Raw genomic sequence first — 15,992 nt, forward strand, 5'->3', positions numbered from 1 at the left:
GTTGCGATCCGTTGCCGGACACGGAAAAAGACAAAAGACAAAAAAAAAAAAAAAAAAATCTGGATGCCTTTTATTTCTTTTCTTGCCTAATTGCTGTGTCTAGAACCACTAGTACAAATTTTAATAGAAGTGGTTAGAGTGTACATTCTTGTCTTGTCTTGCCTTGATCTTAGAGGTCAGCTTTCAATCTTGCACCATTAAGTGTGATGTTAGCTGTGGGTTTCTCATAGATACCCTTTATTAGGTGAGCAAGGATCCTTCTATTCCTAGGTTGTAGATTTTTTTTTTAATCTTATAAGGGTGTTAGATTTTATTAAATGTTATTTCTGTGTCTTTTAAGATGATGTGTGGATTTTGTCCTTTATTCAGTTTATATAATGTATTCCATTGACTGTGCTTCATATGTTGAACCAACTTTGCATTCCTGGGATAAATCTCACCAGGTCATAGTGTATAATCCTTTTTATATGCTGCAGGATTTTATTTGCTAGTATTTTGTTGAGGATTTTTGCATCTATATTCATAATTTTCTTTTCTTATGATGACTTTGATTTTGGTATCATGGTAATACTGCTCTCATAAAATGAGTTGGGAAGTGTTCCCTTCTCTTCTATTTTTTGGAAGAGTTAGGGAAGGATTGATATTTCTTCCTCTTAAACAGTTAATAGAATTCGCCAGTGAAGCCATCTGGACCTGGGCTTCTCTTTATGGCAAGTTTTTATACTTAACTAATTCAGTCTCTACTTGTTATAGTTCTGTTCAGATTGTCTGTTTCCACGAGTCAGTTTAAGTAGTTTGTGTCTTTGTAGGAATTTGTCCATTTCATCTAGGTTATTTAAGTTGCTGGCATACAGTTTCCTTAGTATTTCCTCATAATCCTTTTCATTTCTTAAGGTCAATAGTAATAAACGTCCTTTAATTTCTGATTTTATTTGCATCTTCTCTCTTTTTTCTTAGTCTAGCTAACAGTTTGTCAATTTTGTTGATCTTTTCAAAAAGCCAACTTCTCATTTCATTGATTTTTCTCAATTGCTTTTCTGGTCTCCATTTTATTTATTTCCACTCTAATCCTTACTGTTTCCTTTCTTCTTGCTTTAGGTTTAGTATATTATTTTTTGTAGTTTCTTACAGTGGAATATTAGGTTATTGATTTGAGAACTTTTTAAAATATACACATTTACAGCTAAGTGGAGTATTAAAGTCTCCAACTATTATTGTTGAATTGTCTATTTATCCCTTTAATTTCTGTCAGTTTTTGCTTCATGTACTTTGGGGCCTTATCGTTAGGTACAGAATTATTTTAATTGTCATATCTTTTTGATAGATCAACTCTTTTATCATTATAAAAGGTCCTTCTGTAGTAACAATTTTTATCTTAAAACCTATTTTGTCTGATACGGTTCCCTTTGGATACTGTATGCATGGTATATCTTTCCATCTTTTTACTTTCAACCTGTTTGTGTCTTTGAATCAGAAGTCTGTCTGTTTTAGAATGCATACTTTATTGTTTCTTTGCATTTCTCATAATTTTTTTATTTTTTATTTTTTTAAATAGTATACTATGGTTACTCTGGAAGTCATATTCTTCCGCCATCCGCACCCCAGGGGCTTGGTATTTGTTGTAATTGTTGTTGTTTGTTTAGTGCTTTTTCTAAACTAATTCTGCAAAGTCTTTGTCATGTGTAGCCACCAGAGTCTCTGCTTGGTTACCTTACGGGTCAGATAGCGATTGGGTAGATACTTTCTTAAATTCCTAAAACCAGTAAGTGTCCCAGTCGTTGCTGAGGGGCTACTGTGTATTTGATAGGTCATGCCTTCAGTTCTCAACCAGGCAGTTAGCTGATAACTCAACTTTAGCTTTCATTTCCTTCTTGTGCAAAGCCTAAAGGTCAGCCAGAGTTGAGTATCTGGGGCCTTCTCAGGTCTTTCCTGAACATTCATGCAGCCATAGGCAAACACATGGATTCTAGATTCCCAGTAATATATCAGAGCTTTTCTAAGCCCCTATGGACATCTCATTCTCCAGCTTTTCCTTTTGTCAAAGGACAAAATTACAACAAATTTAATTATCTCATTTGGCTTTATTGCAATTCCAGAATTGGACACTTCATTCTATAAAATGGAATATGTGTTCCTATGAACTGAGCAAAAGAGGTTGGCTTCATAGATAGAAAAGGAGCTAAAAAAGCAGAAACAAAGAACAAAAAGTGGATTGGTCACTTGACAGTTACTTTCCTCATAAGTTGGGAACAGGGATACAGAACAATGGAAAAATAATTGGTTAACATCAAGTTACTTGTTTTGTTTAAGGATCAAAGCAAAGAGAACTTGAAGATTCAAACTGGCTTGTTTGGGTTTGGTGACGTGGAACTTAGCAGGGATGACTCCATTTTGATTTTTATTCTGGTCTGTTGGGGCCTAGTGCAGGAGCTTAGTCCAAAATAATGATCTCCTATAATTTTTATTTAATATTTTTAAGGTTTTTAGTAGGTTTTTTTTTCCCCCTACTGTATCCACCACCTCAGGTGGTTGCAAAGTTAATCAATGGCTTGTAATTGTTTTCAAATATGGCCTCAGGGAAAAATGCTTTTCCACACTGGTTGAGCTCTAAATCAGGTCAACTACAGACAGCCTTGCAAGAGACGTTCAAGGAACGGCCAGAAAGGTCCAATAACAGTTCTTTGGAAATGATGCTTTGAAAGAACCCCAGCCTCATTTTGATCATTCTGGTAAATGTGAGGCTATTGATATTCACCACAAATGCTGGCTGTTATTTTCCAAGGCTACATGGAGCTGGAGAGTGGGGAATAGGACTAACACAACTTACACGCCAAGGAGCTCACTGTTCTTACTGACCAACTGAACTAACCAGGCAGCCTCTTTTTTGGCAAGGAGGGCAGCTGGCCTGTATGGGGATCCAAACCCATGACCTAGGTATTATAAGGCTGCGCTCTAACCAACTGAGCTAACCATTCAGCCTCACTGTTCTTATTGAGATTCAGTCATTTTTCTAGAATAAACACTTCCCAGATTGCCATAAGCTTTTAACTTCTACAGTTCTGAAAATTTGGATTCTGGTAATTTATGCCCATTCTCTTATTTATTTTATGGAGGAGAGAATTTTTAGAGGTCCTTTCTCTGACATTTTTGGTGATGCTGCCTCACTTGAGATACTGCTACTTGAGATAAATCTCATTCAGACTGATCCAGTTACTTTTCTGTTTATAAAAACTTGCCTGTTAAATTACTCAAGCTATATTACAGGTTTTTGTGTAAAATATGTACTCTCGTGAAATTTATGCATATTTTACTCTTCATTCCTTCAGTAGTGTCTACTGTCTTCCAACACAGTAGGGAATGCAGATACAGAGATCAGAATCTTCATCCTATGGTTATTTTTTCTCTTCCCTTGATCAAAGTATTCCCAAATTGCAGTAAATTGCTCTTTATATTCAAAATATAACTCATTTGTTATCCATTTATTTATTTATTCAACTGCTATTTATTGATTTATGATGTGCAAGGCACTGTTCTAGGTGCTAGGGATACGAGGGAACAAGAAGACAAATTTTTGTTTTGTTTTGTTTTGGGGGGGCTGGCCGATTTGGGAATCCAAACCCTTGGCCTTGGTGTTATCAGCACCATGATCTAACCAACTGAGCAAACTGACCAGCCCCATGAAGACAAATTTTCTGACCAAACAGAGTTTATATTCTAAGGCAGAGATTGATAATAAGCAAGCAAACAGTAAATGTCATAATCAGAAGCAAGGATAAGTGATATGATGTTTTACAAATAAAGCAGATTAAGAGGACAGAGTGATAGGGATGCTCTTTTAAATAGGGTTTGCAAGGAAGGCCTTCTGAGAAGAAAACATTCCAGCAGAGACCCAAATAAAAGCAGGGTGAGGGGGCCGGCCCAGTGGCGCACTGGAGAGTGCGCCGCTTGGGAGCACGGCGGCGCTCCCGCCGAGGGTTCGGATCCCATGTGGAGACCGGTTCCTGCTCACTGGCTGAGCGAGGTGCGGGACCGACACCGAGGGTTGTGATCCCGTTACCGGTCAGTAAAAAAGACAAAAAGGAAAAAAAAAAAAAAAAAGCAGGGGGAGGAGACATGATCTATGTAAAGCTGGCTAAGGAGCTTTCCAGAAGAGGAAATAACCAGTGCAGAGCCCTGAGACTCATTTATTATATTTTATGTATAATGAAAGTATATAGCATAGTCTTTTAAAATCTTTTTCTAAAAAGCTATTTTCAAAAAAATTTTTGTGACTTTTAAGTTTGGTTCAGTTTGCTAACTGCTGAACCATTTCTTTAGCACTGGTATCTAAGTTATTTTTGTTTCTTTTACCTTTCAAGTTAAATATAGATTAATATCCCTATAAGTGTGATAAATATGGCTTAAAGATTTAATTCAAATTCATTGTGATTTTTCTTCAAATTATTGTTTACATAGATGTATATAAACTAAGTTATTTTGCAGTGTTGCAATTAGTTTGCATGTGTGCGTGTTTATCAACAAGGGTTTAGTGTTGATACAGTTCAGCTCACTTTTTTTTTATTATTTTTGTAAGATTACTTCCTTATCTTCCTCTCTTCCTTACTTTCTTTACCTTCCTTTCCTCCTCAACTCTCCCCCTCTCTTTTCCCTTCTTTCTGTTTCCTCTTTTACCCTCACTTCTCCCCTTTGCTCTTCCTTCCCACCCCTCTCATCCCATACCTTACCCCCATACCTTCCCCCCTCTTTCCTTCCCCTGCTTCTTTTCTCACCCTTTTTTCCCTCTTATACCTCCTTCGTTCCTTTCTTCTTTCCTCCTTTTACCCTCACTTCTCCCCTTTGCTCTTCCTTCCCACCCCTCTCATCCCATACCTTACCCCCATACCTTCCCCCCTCTTTCCTTCACCTGCTTCTTTTCTCACCCTTTTTTCCCTCTTATACCTCCTTCGTTCCTTTCTTCTTTCCTCTTCTCTCTTTACCCACCTTTTTTTTCTTCCAGACTGGCTTAATAAACAGTCTGATAGAAAGTGATAAAAGTAGGTTATGGTACAGCCATATAATCCAATATATTCAATATAATAAAATATTATTCAGTGATTACAAAAAGCATCCTTTTCATGCATTTAGTTATCCCCCTCATGTCCCTCATCTCCTTCTCCACATTCTGCTATTTGCTAAATCCTATCAAGATAATGTCTCAAATTCATCCTTTTCATTTCTCTTACCATCTTCCCAATTTCCCCTTAATGGGAACATTGAAATAGCTGCCTAATTGTTCTCTTACTCTGCTAGCCAGTAGGCTATTGCCATATATTATTTTTCCTAAAGCAAAATTCTCATCAGATTACTATCTGCTCAAAATCTTTCTGTGATTGGTTGCCCATTGCCTACTAACTTAATTCCATAGCCATCAATACCTTGCAGATTATGGCTCTAACCTGCTTCTTTCCTTCCACTGAGCTCCATTATACTCCTTCACCTCCACTGGAACTGCTCTAGAGTTCTGTAAACACATTCCTTGCTTTTAGCTTCCATGTCTTCTCCCACTATTTCCTTTGCCTTGAATGTTTAGCCTCCTATTCTGTCCTTTGGAAACCTACCATTCTTGAAGGTACAATTTAAATGCCACCTTTCCTTCTCCCTTATTATGATCAGTGAGTATCTCTTCTCCCCTTTACTTAGATTATAAATTCATTAAGATACTAGACTGTGTCTTCTTGGAATTCTCTGAATTTTTATCACAGTGCCTTGCTGTGGTAAATATTTGGTAAATTTAATTATTGAGCAATAAGCTCTCTTATTTACCAACATTTTTGTTTTCTTTTCTCTAGTTAAAGAAGAGTTTAAGAGTCCTAAAGCTGAGTGTCGGTCACAAAAAATGTCCAATAAACAGGTAATCTTTCTTAAAATCAAATTTCTAGTAGCCAGCTCTTTTATGTTGTTGGTGCCTCTGTGGCATCTTGTTGAATTTTGTAAACTTTCCAACCAAATATATAGTGCATGGTAATAGGGTTGCTGAAGTGTAGGCTAACAGTCACTTGGATGGGAGGTTGCACTGCTAGAGTCTAGGATGTAGAACTAGAGGCACCTGAAATCCTGATTCTACAATTTCCTAGTTGGGTGGCCTTGAGCAATTCACTTTACCTCTCACAGCCTCAATTTCTTAGTCTTTAAAATGGAGATAAAAATATTGATCACTTGTGGTATCTCTCAATATGTATAGTCTGTATAGACATGCATAGATCTATACATATATTTGTAAAATATATGGAAATATATAATTGTATGTACAATGAAGGTATATGGAACAACATAGCAAACTTAACAGGATAATTTCTGTGGAATTAGATTGGTTTGAGGAAAGCTGAGATCATTTATATTTTCTTTCATATAGTCTGCTACTTGATAAGGAGTATATATACATTTTATAATCAAAGAATAACAAAGTTTTGATCTAAAAAATTTGACATATGTTTGCAAAACATGCACTTTTCTGTATGCATATTGTATTTTAATATGCGTTTTTAAAAATTGGTATTTTATAAGCTAGTAAAATATTACATATATAGAAGATGTCTTAGCAGAATATTTCACATATAACAGGTTCACAGTAAATGGAATCCATTAATTTTTTTTTTTTTTTTCCTTTTGTGACCGGTAAGGAAATCGTAACCCTTGGCTTGGTGTCGGCCGCACCACGCTCAGCCGGTGAGCGCACCGCCCATCCCTATATAGGATCCGAACCCGCGGCCCCGGCACTATCAGTGCCGCACTCTCCTGAGTGAGCCAGGGACCAGCCCAGAAATCTATTAATATTTAGATGCCAGCAAATGGTTTAATTGCCTGACTTTTAAGGTCCTCTCCTTCTCAAACTCTTATGCTATAATTTCCTTTCTTCTAAAAAAGGGATTGAAAAACTTTTTGTGCAATAGGCCTTTTTGGTGAAGCCTACACGCTTTTAATAAAGCTATTATTATGTTTTCAGAATAATGTTTTTTGTTTTTTATTTGGTGGCTGACTGGCATGGGGATCCAAAGTCACAGGACTTTGGTGTTATAAGGCTGTACTCTCACCAACGAAGTTAACCGGCCAGCCCCCTCAGAATTTTGTTTTGAATGCTAAAATAAAATATATAAGATTTTTTTAAAAACCGGTTATACTGAAATACAATTAAAATCAGTGCTATTGTTTTCCTACTCGGTTTGGGCTGCTGTAACAAAAATACCATAGACCAGATGGCTTAAACATCAAACATTTATTTCTCTCATTTCTGGAAGCTAGTAATTCCAAGATCAAGGCAGTGTTAGACTAATAATGTTTTTAATGCTAAAATAAAATACGACTTTAAAGAATATCATTTATAGAATCTAGTGAGATGCTGGTATCTGTTGAGAGCTCTCTTCCTGGCTTGAAGATGGCCCATCATCTCTTATTCTAACATAGTGGAGAGAAAGAGCGCTGTTCTCTTTCTCTTCTTACACGTACACTAATCCCACCATGGGGGCTCCACCCTAATGACCTCGTCTAAACCTAATTACCTCCCAAAAGCTCACCTTCTAATACCAACCCATTAGGGGTTAGGGCTTCAGTGTAAGACTTTAGGGGGGATGCAAACATGCAGTCCATATCAGTGCTTTATTGCCTACATTCATAATTGAAGGAAATGCTAGTCTCATTTACTGGTAAATGAAGAAAAGTAATTTTTCTCCACCTCCAAGTTTAACAGGCCCGTTTTTCTTCATATTATGTAAAAGGGGAAAGTAAGGGCTGGCCGGTTAGCTCACTTGGTCACAGCGCAGTGTTATTACACCAAAGGCCAGCTGCCAAAAATAAAGGAAAATAGCACATAAAAAATTTTGCAGCAATTTATTTAGAACACCATACAGTAGTAACTATACATTTATTTGCACAAAAAGCTCATTTTTACTTTTTTATAGACTTTTGGAGGGCCTGCCAAATGTAATATTAAGAGAAATGAAAGTCCAGAAGTCTCAGAAACCCAAAAGGTTGTTACTGATTATCCAAATGCTATTGGTAAGGTAAAAGATCATTTATTCATTTCTCTTCCCAAACTTTAACACCTGGGAAGATGATTGAGTGAAAGTTGAATGACGCTTTTTGTATATAAAACTCTCAGCTATTTCTATATCCTTGTACTTTCATCTTCATGCACAAAATTTTTATTCTTTTAGCCTAACTCTGGAATTGAGAACTTTTTAGCATCCTTGAATATCTCCAAAGAAAATGAAGTATACTCATCTCGTCACAGAGAGCCTTCAAGTGAAGAGCACTTGTCACCACAGTCATTTGCTATGGTTCGTATTTTGTAGAAGATTTTATACTATGGTAGTTTCTCTACTGTTGGCCATGCATACATACCCCATGCAACACTTTTTCCTCATGTAGACTGGTGTGTTGCATCATTATTATCATCCTGTGAGGAAAATCAGGCTGCCCTGGGCAATTTAGCCATCCTTTGCTTTTTTCTCTTTAGACTGTAGCTCCCCTACTTTTCAAACATAGCTACTAGGTTACTGGGCCAAAAGTTAAGTAGAAGTATAAGTATTATTTCCATATCTGGAAGTGTGTGTGTGTGTGGGGGGGGGGGTGTTGTTTTTTTTTCAGCTCTTGACTGTTGATTTTTCTTACTCTCTATCTGAATGTTAATTTTTAACAATGGAACTCTTCAAAAGAAGGATCAGTAAGCTCTATAAATCTGTTAACTTTCTTTTCCCCACTCCCACCATCTCTGTATGAATTCTTTTTAAAAAAGAAGGGAACACGGATGCTTAAAGAAATTCTAAAAATTGATGGCTCTGACACTGTGGACCATAAGAATGAAATGAAACAGTTTGGTAATGAAGTCACTGTTTCCTCTAATAGAAGAAATGAATCTGGACTGTCCTCACAGCCTAAACAAAATAAGAAATTAAGTAAGTAAACTAAGTACTATTACTAGTAATGAATATCATTTCAAAAATTTTGTTTATTTCATTCTTTTTATCATGTGCTTTTAGAAGATAAAACTACTTTTATTTTTAAGAGTATAATTTTTATACTTGTTGTCAATTATGTAATAATATAACTATGTAACCAGTACATTGATAGTCCCTAAATATCTTCTTGTGATTACTTAATTTGTACTATTACAGATATTCTGTAGATACCAAAACCTTGAAAGGTTTTCACATTCTAGCTTGTTTTTCTCAGTAATTTAAAAATGATTATGTAACTTAAATATATAGTTAACTTTTCTAAAATTCTTATTTACTGTTTATAAAATGAGAATAATATGAGGAGTCTTCAAAAAGTTCATGGGAAGATTCATATTATCCTTTAATTCTATTTTTCCACAAACGTTTTGAAATACCCACATACATTTCAAATGACTGTTCTGATAATTATATAACATGTATAAGGCCAGTTAGCATTGTGTCTGACACATCGTATGTGCCAATAATTGATATTAGTATTATGTTACAATAATTTGCTCAATGTAAAAATAGAAAAATGTATAAACTTAATTAAAAATCATTGATGGAGGTAGGCCTTGGGAAGTGAGTAATTACCTTAAATCTGTGACACTTATAGCATAACATCTGGCACATAGCTAGATTTCAATAAATATCCACCATTTCCCTCTGTACCCCTATCCTTTAGTGTTTTGTCTATGTAATTATCTGCCAAAGCATACCAGGAAGAATGAATAATAAAAAGGTGGGTATGGACAGAGGTTTCTGAGAGAAGTAAAACATTTTGGAATAGGCAGATCTGAATTTATTAAGGATCAAAATCTGGAATAAAAGCAGAGCCTAGCTTTGTTTATACTCCAGTGAATATTGAAATTACTAATTAATTAAAAATTCCAAAAACTATTAGGAAACTAGTGAATTATTTAGCATAGTGACAGACATGCTCCTGAAGTAGAACAAAATAAAATTTTAAAACAAAATTGGATAAAGATGGTTCCATTGTCAACAAGTAAATTTTATTTATTTATTTATTTATTTATTTTAATTGAATCAAAAATGATTATACAGGGCCGGCCCGGTGGCGCACTCGGTAGAGTGCGGCGCTTGGGAGCGCGGCGGCTCTCCCACCGAGGGTTCGGATCCCATATAGAGACCAGTCCGCTCACTGGTTGAGCGCGGTGCGGGCGCGACACCAAGGGTTGCGATCCCGTTGCCGGTCGCAGTACGGGCGCAACACTGAGGGTTGCGATCCCGTTACCGGTCACGAAAAAAGACAAAAAGGAAAAAAAATGATTATACATATTTTTGGGGTTCAACATTGAGATATGTTGATCAAATCAATATTACTGGCATATATATTGTTACAAGTGGTAATTGTTCTTTATGCCCCTTGTCCAGTCTATCCCATCCCCCTCTCCATCCCCCCCTCCCCTCTCTAATTACCCTGGATTTCTTCTCTCCTTCTGAAAGAATAATGGTTACTCTGTTGATTTGTTGCCTAGATGATCTGTCCAATGCTGAGAGGTGTGATCAGGTCCCCCAAGATTATCATAGAGCAGATGCTTCTTCTGTCACTCTGAAATGGGCTTTGAGGAGAGAGACATCCTCTTTTCTTTACCTCAGCTGGTGACTCTCCTTGAGTCAATGCACTCCAGTGGTTGGTGGACCACCAGCATGGTGGCTGTGGCATCCAGCCACTTTCACGGCAGCCATGGTTATTGTGGTGGCTGTGGTGGGCCACCCACGTGGAGGTGATGTTTTGGGCATGCTCCTTGTCACTGGCAGTGTGCCTGGTTGTGGGGTGTGTCTGGTCCCCAGCTTCATGCCTCAAGTGGGCCCCAAGGTGCTGGCGTGGTGTCCCTGGTTGTTGAAAAGGGATCCTGTCCCCTTCTCCATGTCTCAGGTCCCCAGTGAGCCCCAAGATGCTGGCACGGTGTGCCTGGATGTGCACAGGGGTTCCAGTCCCCTGCTCCAAGCCTCCTGTTCCCAGGCAGGCCCCAAAGCACTGGTGGTGTGCCTGGGCCGGAACTAATTTGTTGTCCTTTGCTTACTTCTAAAATGGGGGAACTTCCTGTGGGAACCAGTACTTGAGCTGGTGTGGTTGAGCTAAATTGCTGCTTTGCTGCTGTTTCCCTAGGGAAGGCTTTTTATGCAGCTCAGAGTTTAACGTTTGGCCTTATGGGTACTTCCAGCTCTCCAGAGACCCGGTGGATCTGGATTGTGTAGTGACTCTGATCTGGGCCTGAGTTTTTTAGTCAAACTGCACCACAGGCAATTCTACATTCCCGACCAGTCTCCACTAAGTGGTCCTGCACTGATTAGGTGGTGGGTCAGCTGTCCTTGCTGTGTCCCAGTGTTCTCCCAGTGGGCCTGTCTCCCCCACCACCCATGCTTCAAACACTTCCCATGGGACGGGCCCTGCGCTGGTCCCTTGTGATGACTCACTGGCCTCTGAATGGCTCCCCTTTTCAGCTCTTCTGGCTCCTCGCTCCTGCGTGGGTCCACGGGAACCCTATTAGTGGCCTTGCTGTCCTGGGGGCCGCCAAGGCCCTCTTCTACCCCACTGCCTCCACGTAACTCCATCTGAAGGGCACAGCTGTGGCTTCTGCCGGTTCCTGCTCCATGGGCTCGTCAGCTCCAGCTTTAAAGTGGACATAGCCTGAAACCCTTAGAGCAGTTTTTTCTTTCTCTCATTGTGGTTTCTCCAACCTTCATGAACTCTGTGGGTCTCTCCTCCTCTTCCCTTGAGCTCTAGTGGCCCCAGCTTGTCTGATGTTACATTTTTATGGCTGTAAATGTGTTGATTTGTGGGAGAGAGTGATGCTGAGGACTGTCTATTCCACCATCTTGACCGGAACTACTCAACAACAAGTAAATTTTACTTTAACTCAGACCTTAGAGTCAATAGCTCAGAATCTGGCCCATATTACAGAGCTAATTGGCTTTATTACTTTGGGCAAGCCACTTAACATTTTTTTAAATCTATAATAGAAAGAGGTTTGGATTAATTCGTCACTGAGGTATGCTCTTGTTATATTAGTAAATTTGTTAATCATAAAGAATGTAAACATTCAGAATTTTTAAAATCTTCTATATAAAAATCACTTAAAAGACTTAATTTCAGAAAAACTTTTAAGAAGTATCATTTTGGAATAAAAAAAAAATATTTGTCCATGTGTCTGAGAATGTAAAATGGAATTACAAGAATTAAGATTGAAGCCAAAGCCTCAAAACTAAACAATTAATTGAAAATCAGTTCAAGAAAGCCATTTGCTGTTCAAATTTTATGTGTAACAGAACCATTTACTCATTACTTGCTCAAGATTTAAATTTTCAGCAGTCAGCTACCTATCATATTTTTAAATCCTTATCTTAATAATTTATAATCAAGTATAATCACCTAAAAATTTTATTGAAGTCAATAATTTGAGGCAGTACTACATAGTTCTTATATTTGTTTCATGGGAAATTCTTTTTTTTTTTTTTTTTACCTTTTAGCAATTTCCTGCTTGCTCTTTTATAAAACCCTGCAATAATTACATTGTTTGAGATCTTTTATTAATATAGGTATGTCCTTTTCTCCTTTTTGGTAGCATCTTATATGAACAAGCCTCACAATGCTAATGAGTACCATAATGTTCAGTCTATGGACAATGTATGTTGGCCAGCTCCTGGCCAGATCCCACCTGTGTCCACACCAGTAACTGAACTTTCTCGAATTTGTTCCTTTGTTGGAATGCCACAACCGGATTTCTCCTTTCTTAGGACACCACAGGTATAGTATACTACTGTTCTATGTCTATAAGTTCTTTAACACTGTTTTAAGAAATTGAAAATCTTTAGCTAGAAAAAATATAATGGAGCTGATTTTTGTTTTTAACTTTATGAGCAGCATGAATTTATGTTCTCACTCTGTTAATTCCATTTATACATAGCCAGAGCCCTCAAAGAGGCTGATAGAGAGGAACCTGGGCAACAGGTAGCCAGACAAGATTCTATAGACTGGTGGAGCTAGGGATCATGGTCTACAATGGAGGTTTTCAAACTTTTTGGTCTCAGAATCTCCCCCCCATTTTTGGAGGACACAAAAAACTTTTGTTTACTTGTGTTATATCCATATTTACCATATTAGAAATGAAACTGAAAAAAACATTAAGTGTTTATTAGTTCATTGTTTATTAAAAATTTAGTGAGAAGAGTGGTATTGCTGTACATTTTTAAAATTGTTTTACCTCTAGCTTAATAGAAGAAGTGAAATTCTCATATATGCTTCTTACTATCAATCTCTTATGATATGTTGTTTTGATAGAAATATATGGTCTCACACAGATACATAGTTGGAAAAAGGAAGAGAACTTTAATACCTTTTCAGATCGTTGTAGCTATTCAAAAGTGGTACTTTCTTAAAGGTTTGCTACAGTGTGGAATCTGAAACCATATCAATGAACTTTTTGTCCTCTATATACTTGTGAGAAAATGAGAAAAAGGGCAAATAGCATCTTAATATTATTATGAAAATAGTTTTGACCTCAGTGACCCCCTGAACGGGTCTCAGGTTCCCCAGACTGCACTTTGAGACTTGCTGGTTACAAGAAGTTTATTTTATCCTCTTTGCATCCAAGTTCTTGACACAGTCTCACCTAAAACAGAAAACAGTTTCTTCTAAGATCAGGAACAAGACAGGGATGCCCACTTTTACCTCTTCTATTCAACTTAGTACTGGAAGGTCAGCAAGAGCAATTAGGCCCAAAAAAAAAGAAAGAAAGAAAAGACATCTAAATTAGAAAGGAAGAAGTAAGTTTGTCTCTGTTTGCAGATTATATGGTCTTATATGTAGAAAACCTTGAAGATTCCACCAAAAAAAACTATTAGAACTAATAAACATATTCAGCAAAGTTGCAGGATACAAAATCAACACACAAAAATCATTTGCACTTCCATATACTAACAGTGGACAATCTGAAAAGGAAATTAAGAAAACCATTTATGATTAACATAAAAAAGAATGAAATACTTAGGAATAAACTTAACAAAGAAGCCAAAAGACTTGTATACTAAAAACTACAAAATGTGGTTTGCTAAAAGAAATTAAAGAAGACAAATAAATAGAAAGACATCTTGTGTTCATGGATTGGAAGACTTAATATTGTTAAGATGTCCAAGGTGAAGGGTTTGGATCCTCTTACCAGCCAGCTGCCAAAAAATATATATCTACATATCTATATATACTATATATATGTATAGTTAAGATATCAACACTACCCAAAGTGATTTACAGATTCAGTGTAATCCCCATCAGAATCCCAGTGTAATAGAATAGCCCCAAAATAAACCTCATATATATAGTTAAATGATTTTTTGACAAGATGCCAAGACCTTTCAATGGGGAAAGGGCAGTCTTTTCAGCAAATGGTGCTGGGAAAACTGGATATCCATCTGTAAAAGAATGAAGTTGGATCCTTAACACCATATACAAAAATTAACTGAAAATGAATCAGAGACCTAAGTTTAAGACCCACAGCTGTAAAACTCTCAGAAGAAAACACAGGGCAAAATCTTCACAACACTGGATTTGACAGTGACATGGATTTCTTGGATATGACACCAAATGCACAGGCAACAGAAGAAAAAATAGGCAAATTGGACTTCATGAGAATTTTAAAGTTTTGTGCATCTAAAGATAATAGCAATAGAATAAAAAAAGACAACCCCTAGAATGGGGGAAAATACTTGTTAATGATATATCTGATAAAGGGTTAATATTCTAAATAAATAGAGAACTCCTAAAACTCAACAACAAAAAAACAACTCAATTCAAAAATGGGCAAAGGACTTGAATAGACATTTCTCCAAAGAAAATATACAAAAGGGCAATAAGCACACGAAAAGATGCTCAACATCACTAATCATTAGGGAAATACAAATCAAAACCACAGTGAAATACCACCTCACACCCATTAGGATGGCTACTATCAAAAAAACCCAGAAAATAACAAGTGTATGAGAGAGGGATGTAGAGAAGTTAGAATCCTTATGCACTGTTCATGGGAATGTAAAATAGTATAGCCACTGTGAAAAACAGTATAGTGGTTCTTCAAAAAATCAAAAATAAGATTACAATATGATCCAGTAATTCCACTTCTTGGTATATGCCCCAGATAATTCAAAACATGTATACCCATGTTCATAGCAGCATTATTCACAATAGCTAAAATGCAGGAATGTCTGTCAAAGGATTAATGAATAAGCAAAATGTGGTATATCCAAACAATGGAATATTATTCAGCATAAAAAGGAAGGAAATTCTGACATATGCTACAACATGGATGAACCCTGAAGGCATTATGCTAAGTGAAATAAGCTAGTCACAAAAAGACAAACACTGTGTGATTCCTCTTATTTGAGGTACTTAGATTAGTCAAAAATCACAGAGATGGACAGTAGAATAGTGGTTGCTGGAAAGATGGCAAGTGAACAACCTAATACTTCACCTTAAAGAACTAGAAAAACAAGAACAATCCAAACCCAAAGTTAGCAGACGGAAAGAAATCATTAAGATCAGAGCAGAACTTAATGAAATTGAAACCCAAAAAACGTTACAAAAAACGATAAAAAAAACAATGAATCAAAAAGTTGGTTTTTTGAAAAGATAAATAAAATTGACAAACCATTAGCACAGCTAACTAAAAAAAGAAGAGAGAAGACCCAAATAACAAAAATTAGAAATGAAAAAGGTGATATTACAACTGATACCTCTGAAATACAAGCAATCATTAGAGACTATTATAAACAACTATATACCAACAAATTTGAGAATGTGGAAGAAATGGATAAATTTCTGGACACACACAAACTACCAAAACTGAGCCAAGAAGATGTAGAAAATCTGAAGAGACCAATAACAATAAAAGAGATTGAAGCTGTTATCAGAAGGCTCACAACAAAGAAAAGTCCAGGACCAAATGGATTCACAGCAGAATTCTACCAAACATTCAAAGAGGAATTGACAACAATTCTCTACAA

At 36.8% G+C, this 15,992-nt stretch overlaps 1 protein-coding gene across 1 annotated transcript in view; it reads left to right on the forward strand.

Annotated features, from left to right (window-relative positions):
• Positions 1-15,992, forward strand: part of XRN1 (5'-3' exoribonuclease 1) — a 137,081-nt gene that overhangs the window by 104,608 nt on the left and 16,481 nt on the right. The window contains exons 34-37 of the mRNA XM_008585628.1: positions 5,829-5,890; positions 8,190-8,312; positions 8,771-8,930; positions 12,563-12,744. Coding sequence (XP_008583850.1) covers positions 5,829-5,890; positions 8,190-8,312; positions 8,771-8,930; positions 12,563-12,744 — 527 coding nt within the window. The remainder of the gene's footprint in view (positions 1-5,828; positions 5,891-8,189; positions 8,313-8,770; positions 8,931-12,562; positions 12,745-15,992) is intronic.

The sequence above is a fragment of the Galeopterus variegatus genome, unplaced genomic scaffold, assembly GCF_000696425.1.
Source record: "Galeopterus variegatus unplaced genomic scaffold, G_variegatus-3.0.2 Scaffold3648, whole genome shotgun sequence".
NCBI lineage: Eukaryota > Metazoa > Chordata > Mammalia > Dermoptera > Cynocephalidae > Galeopterus > Galeopterus variegatus.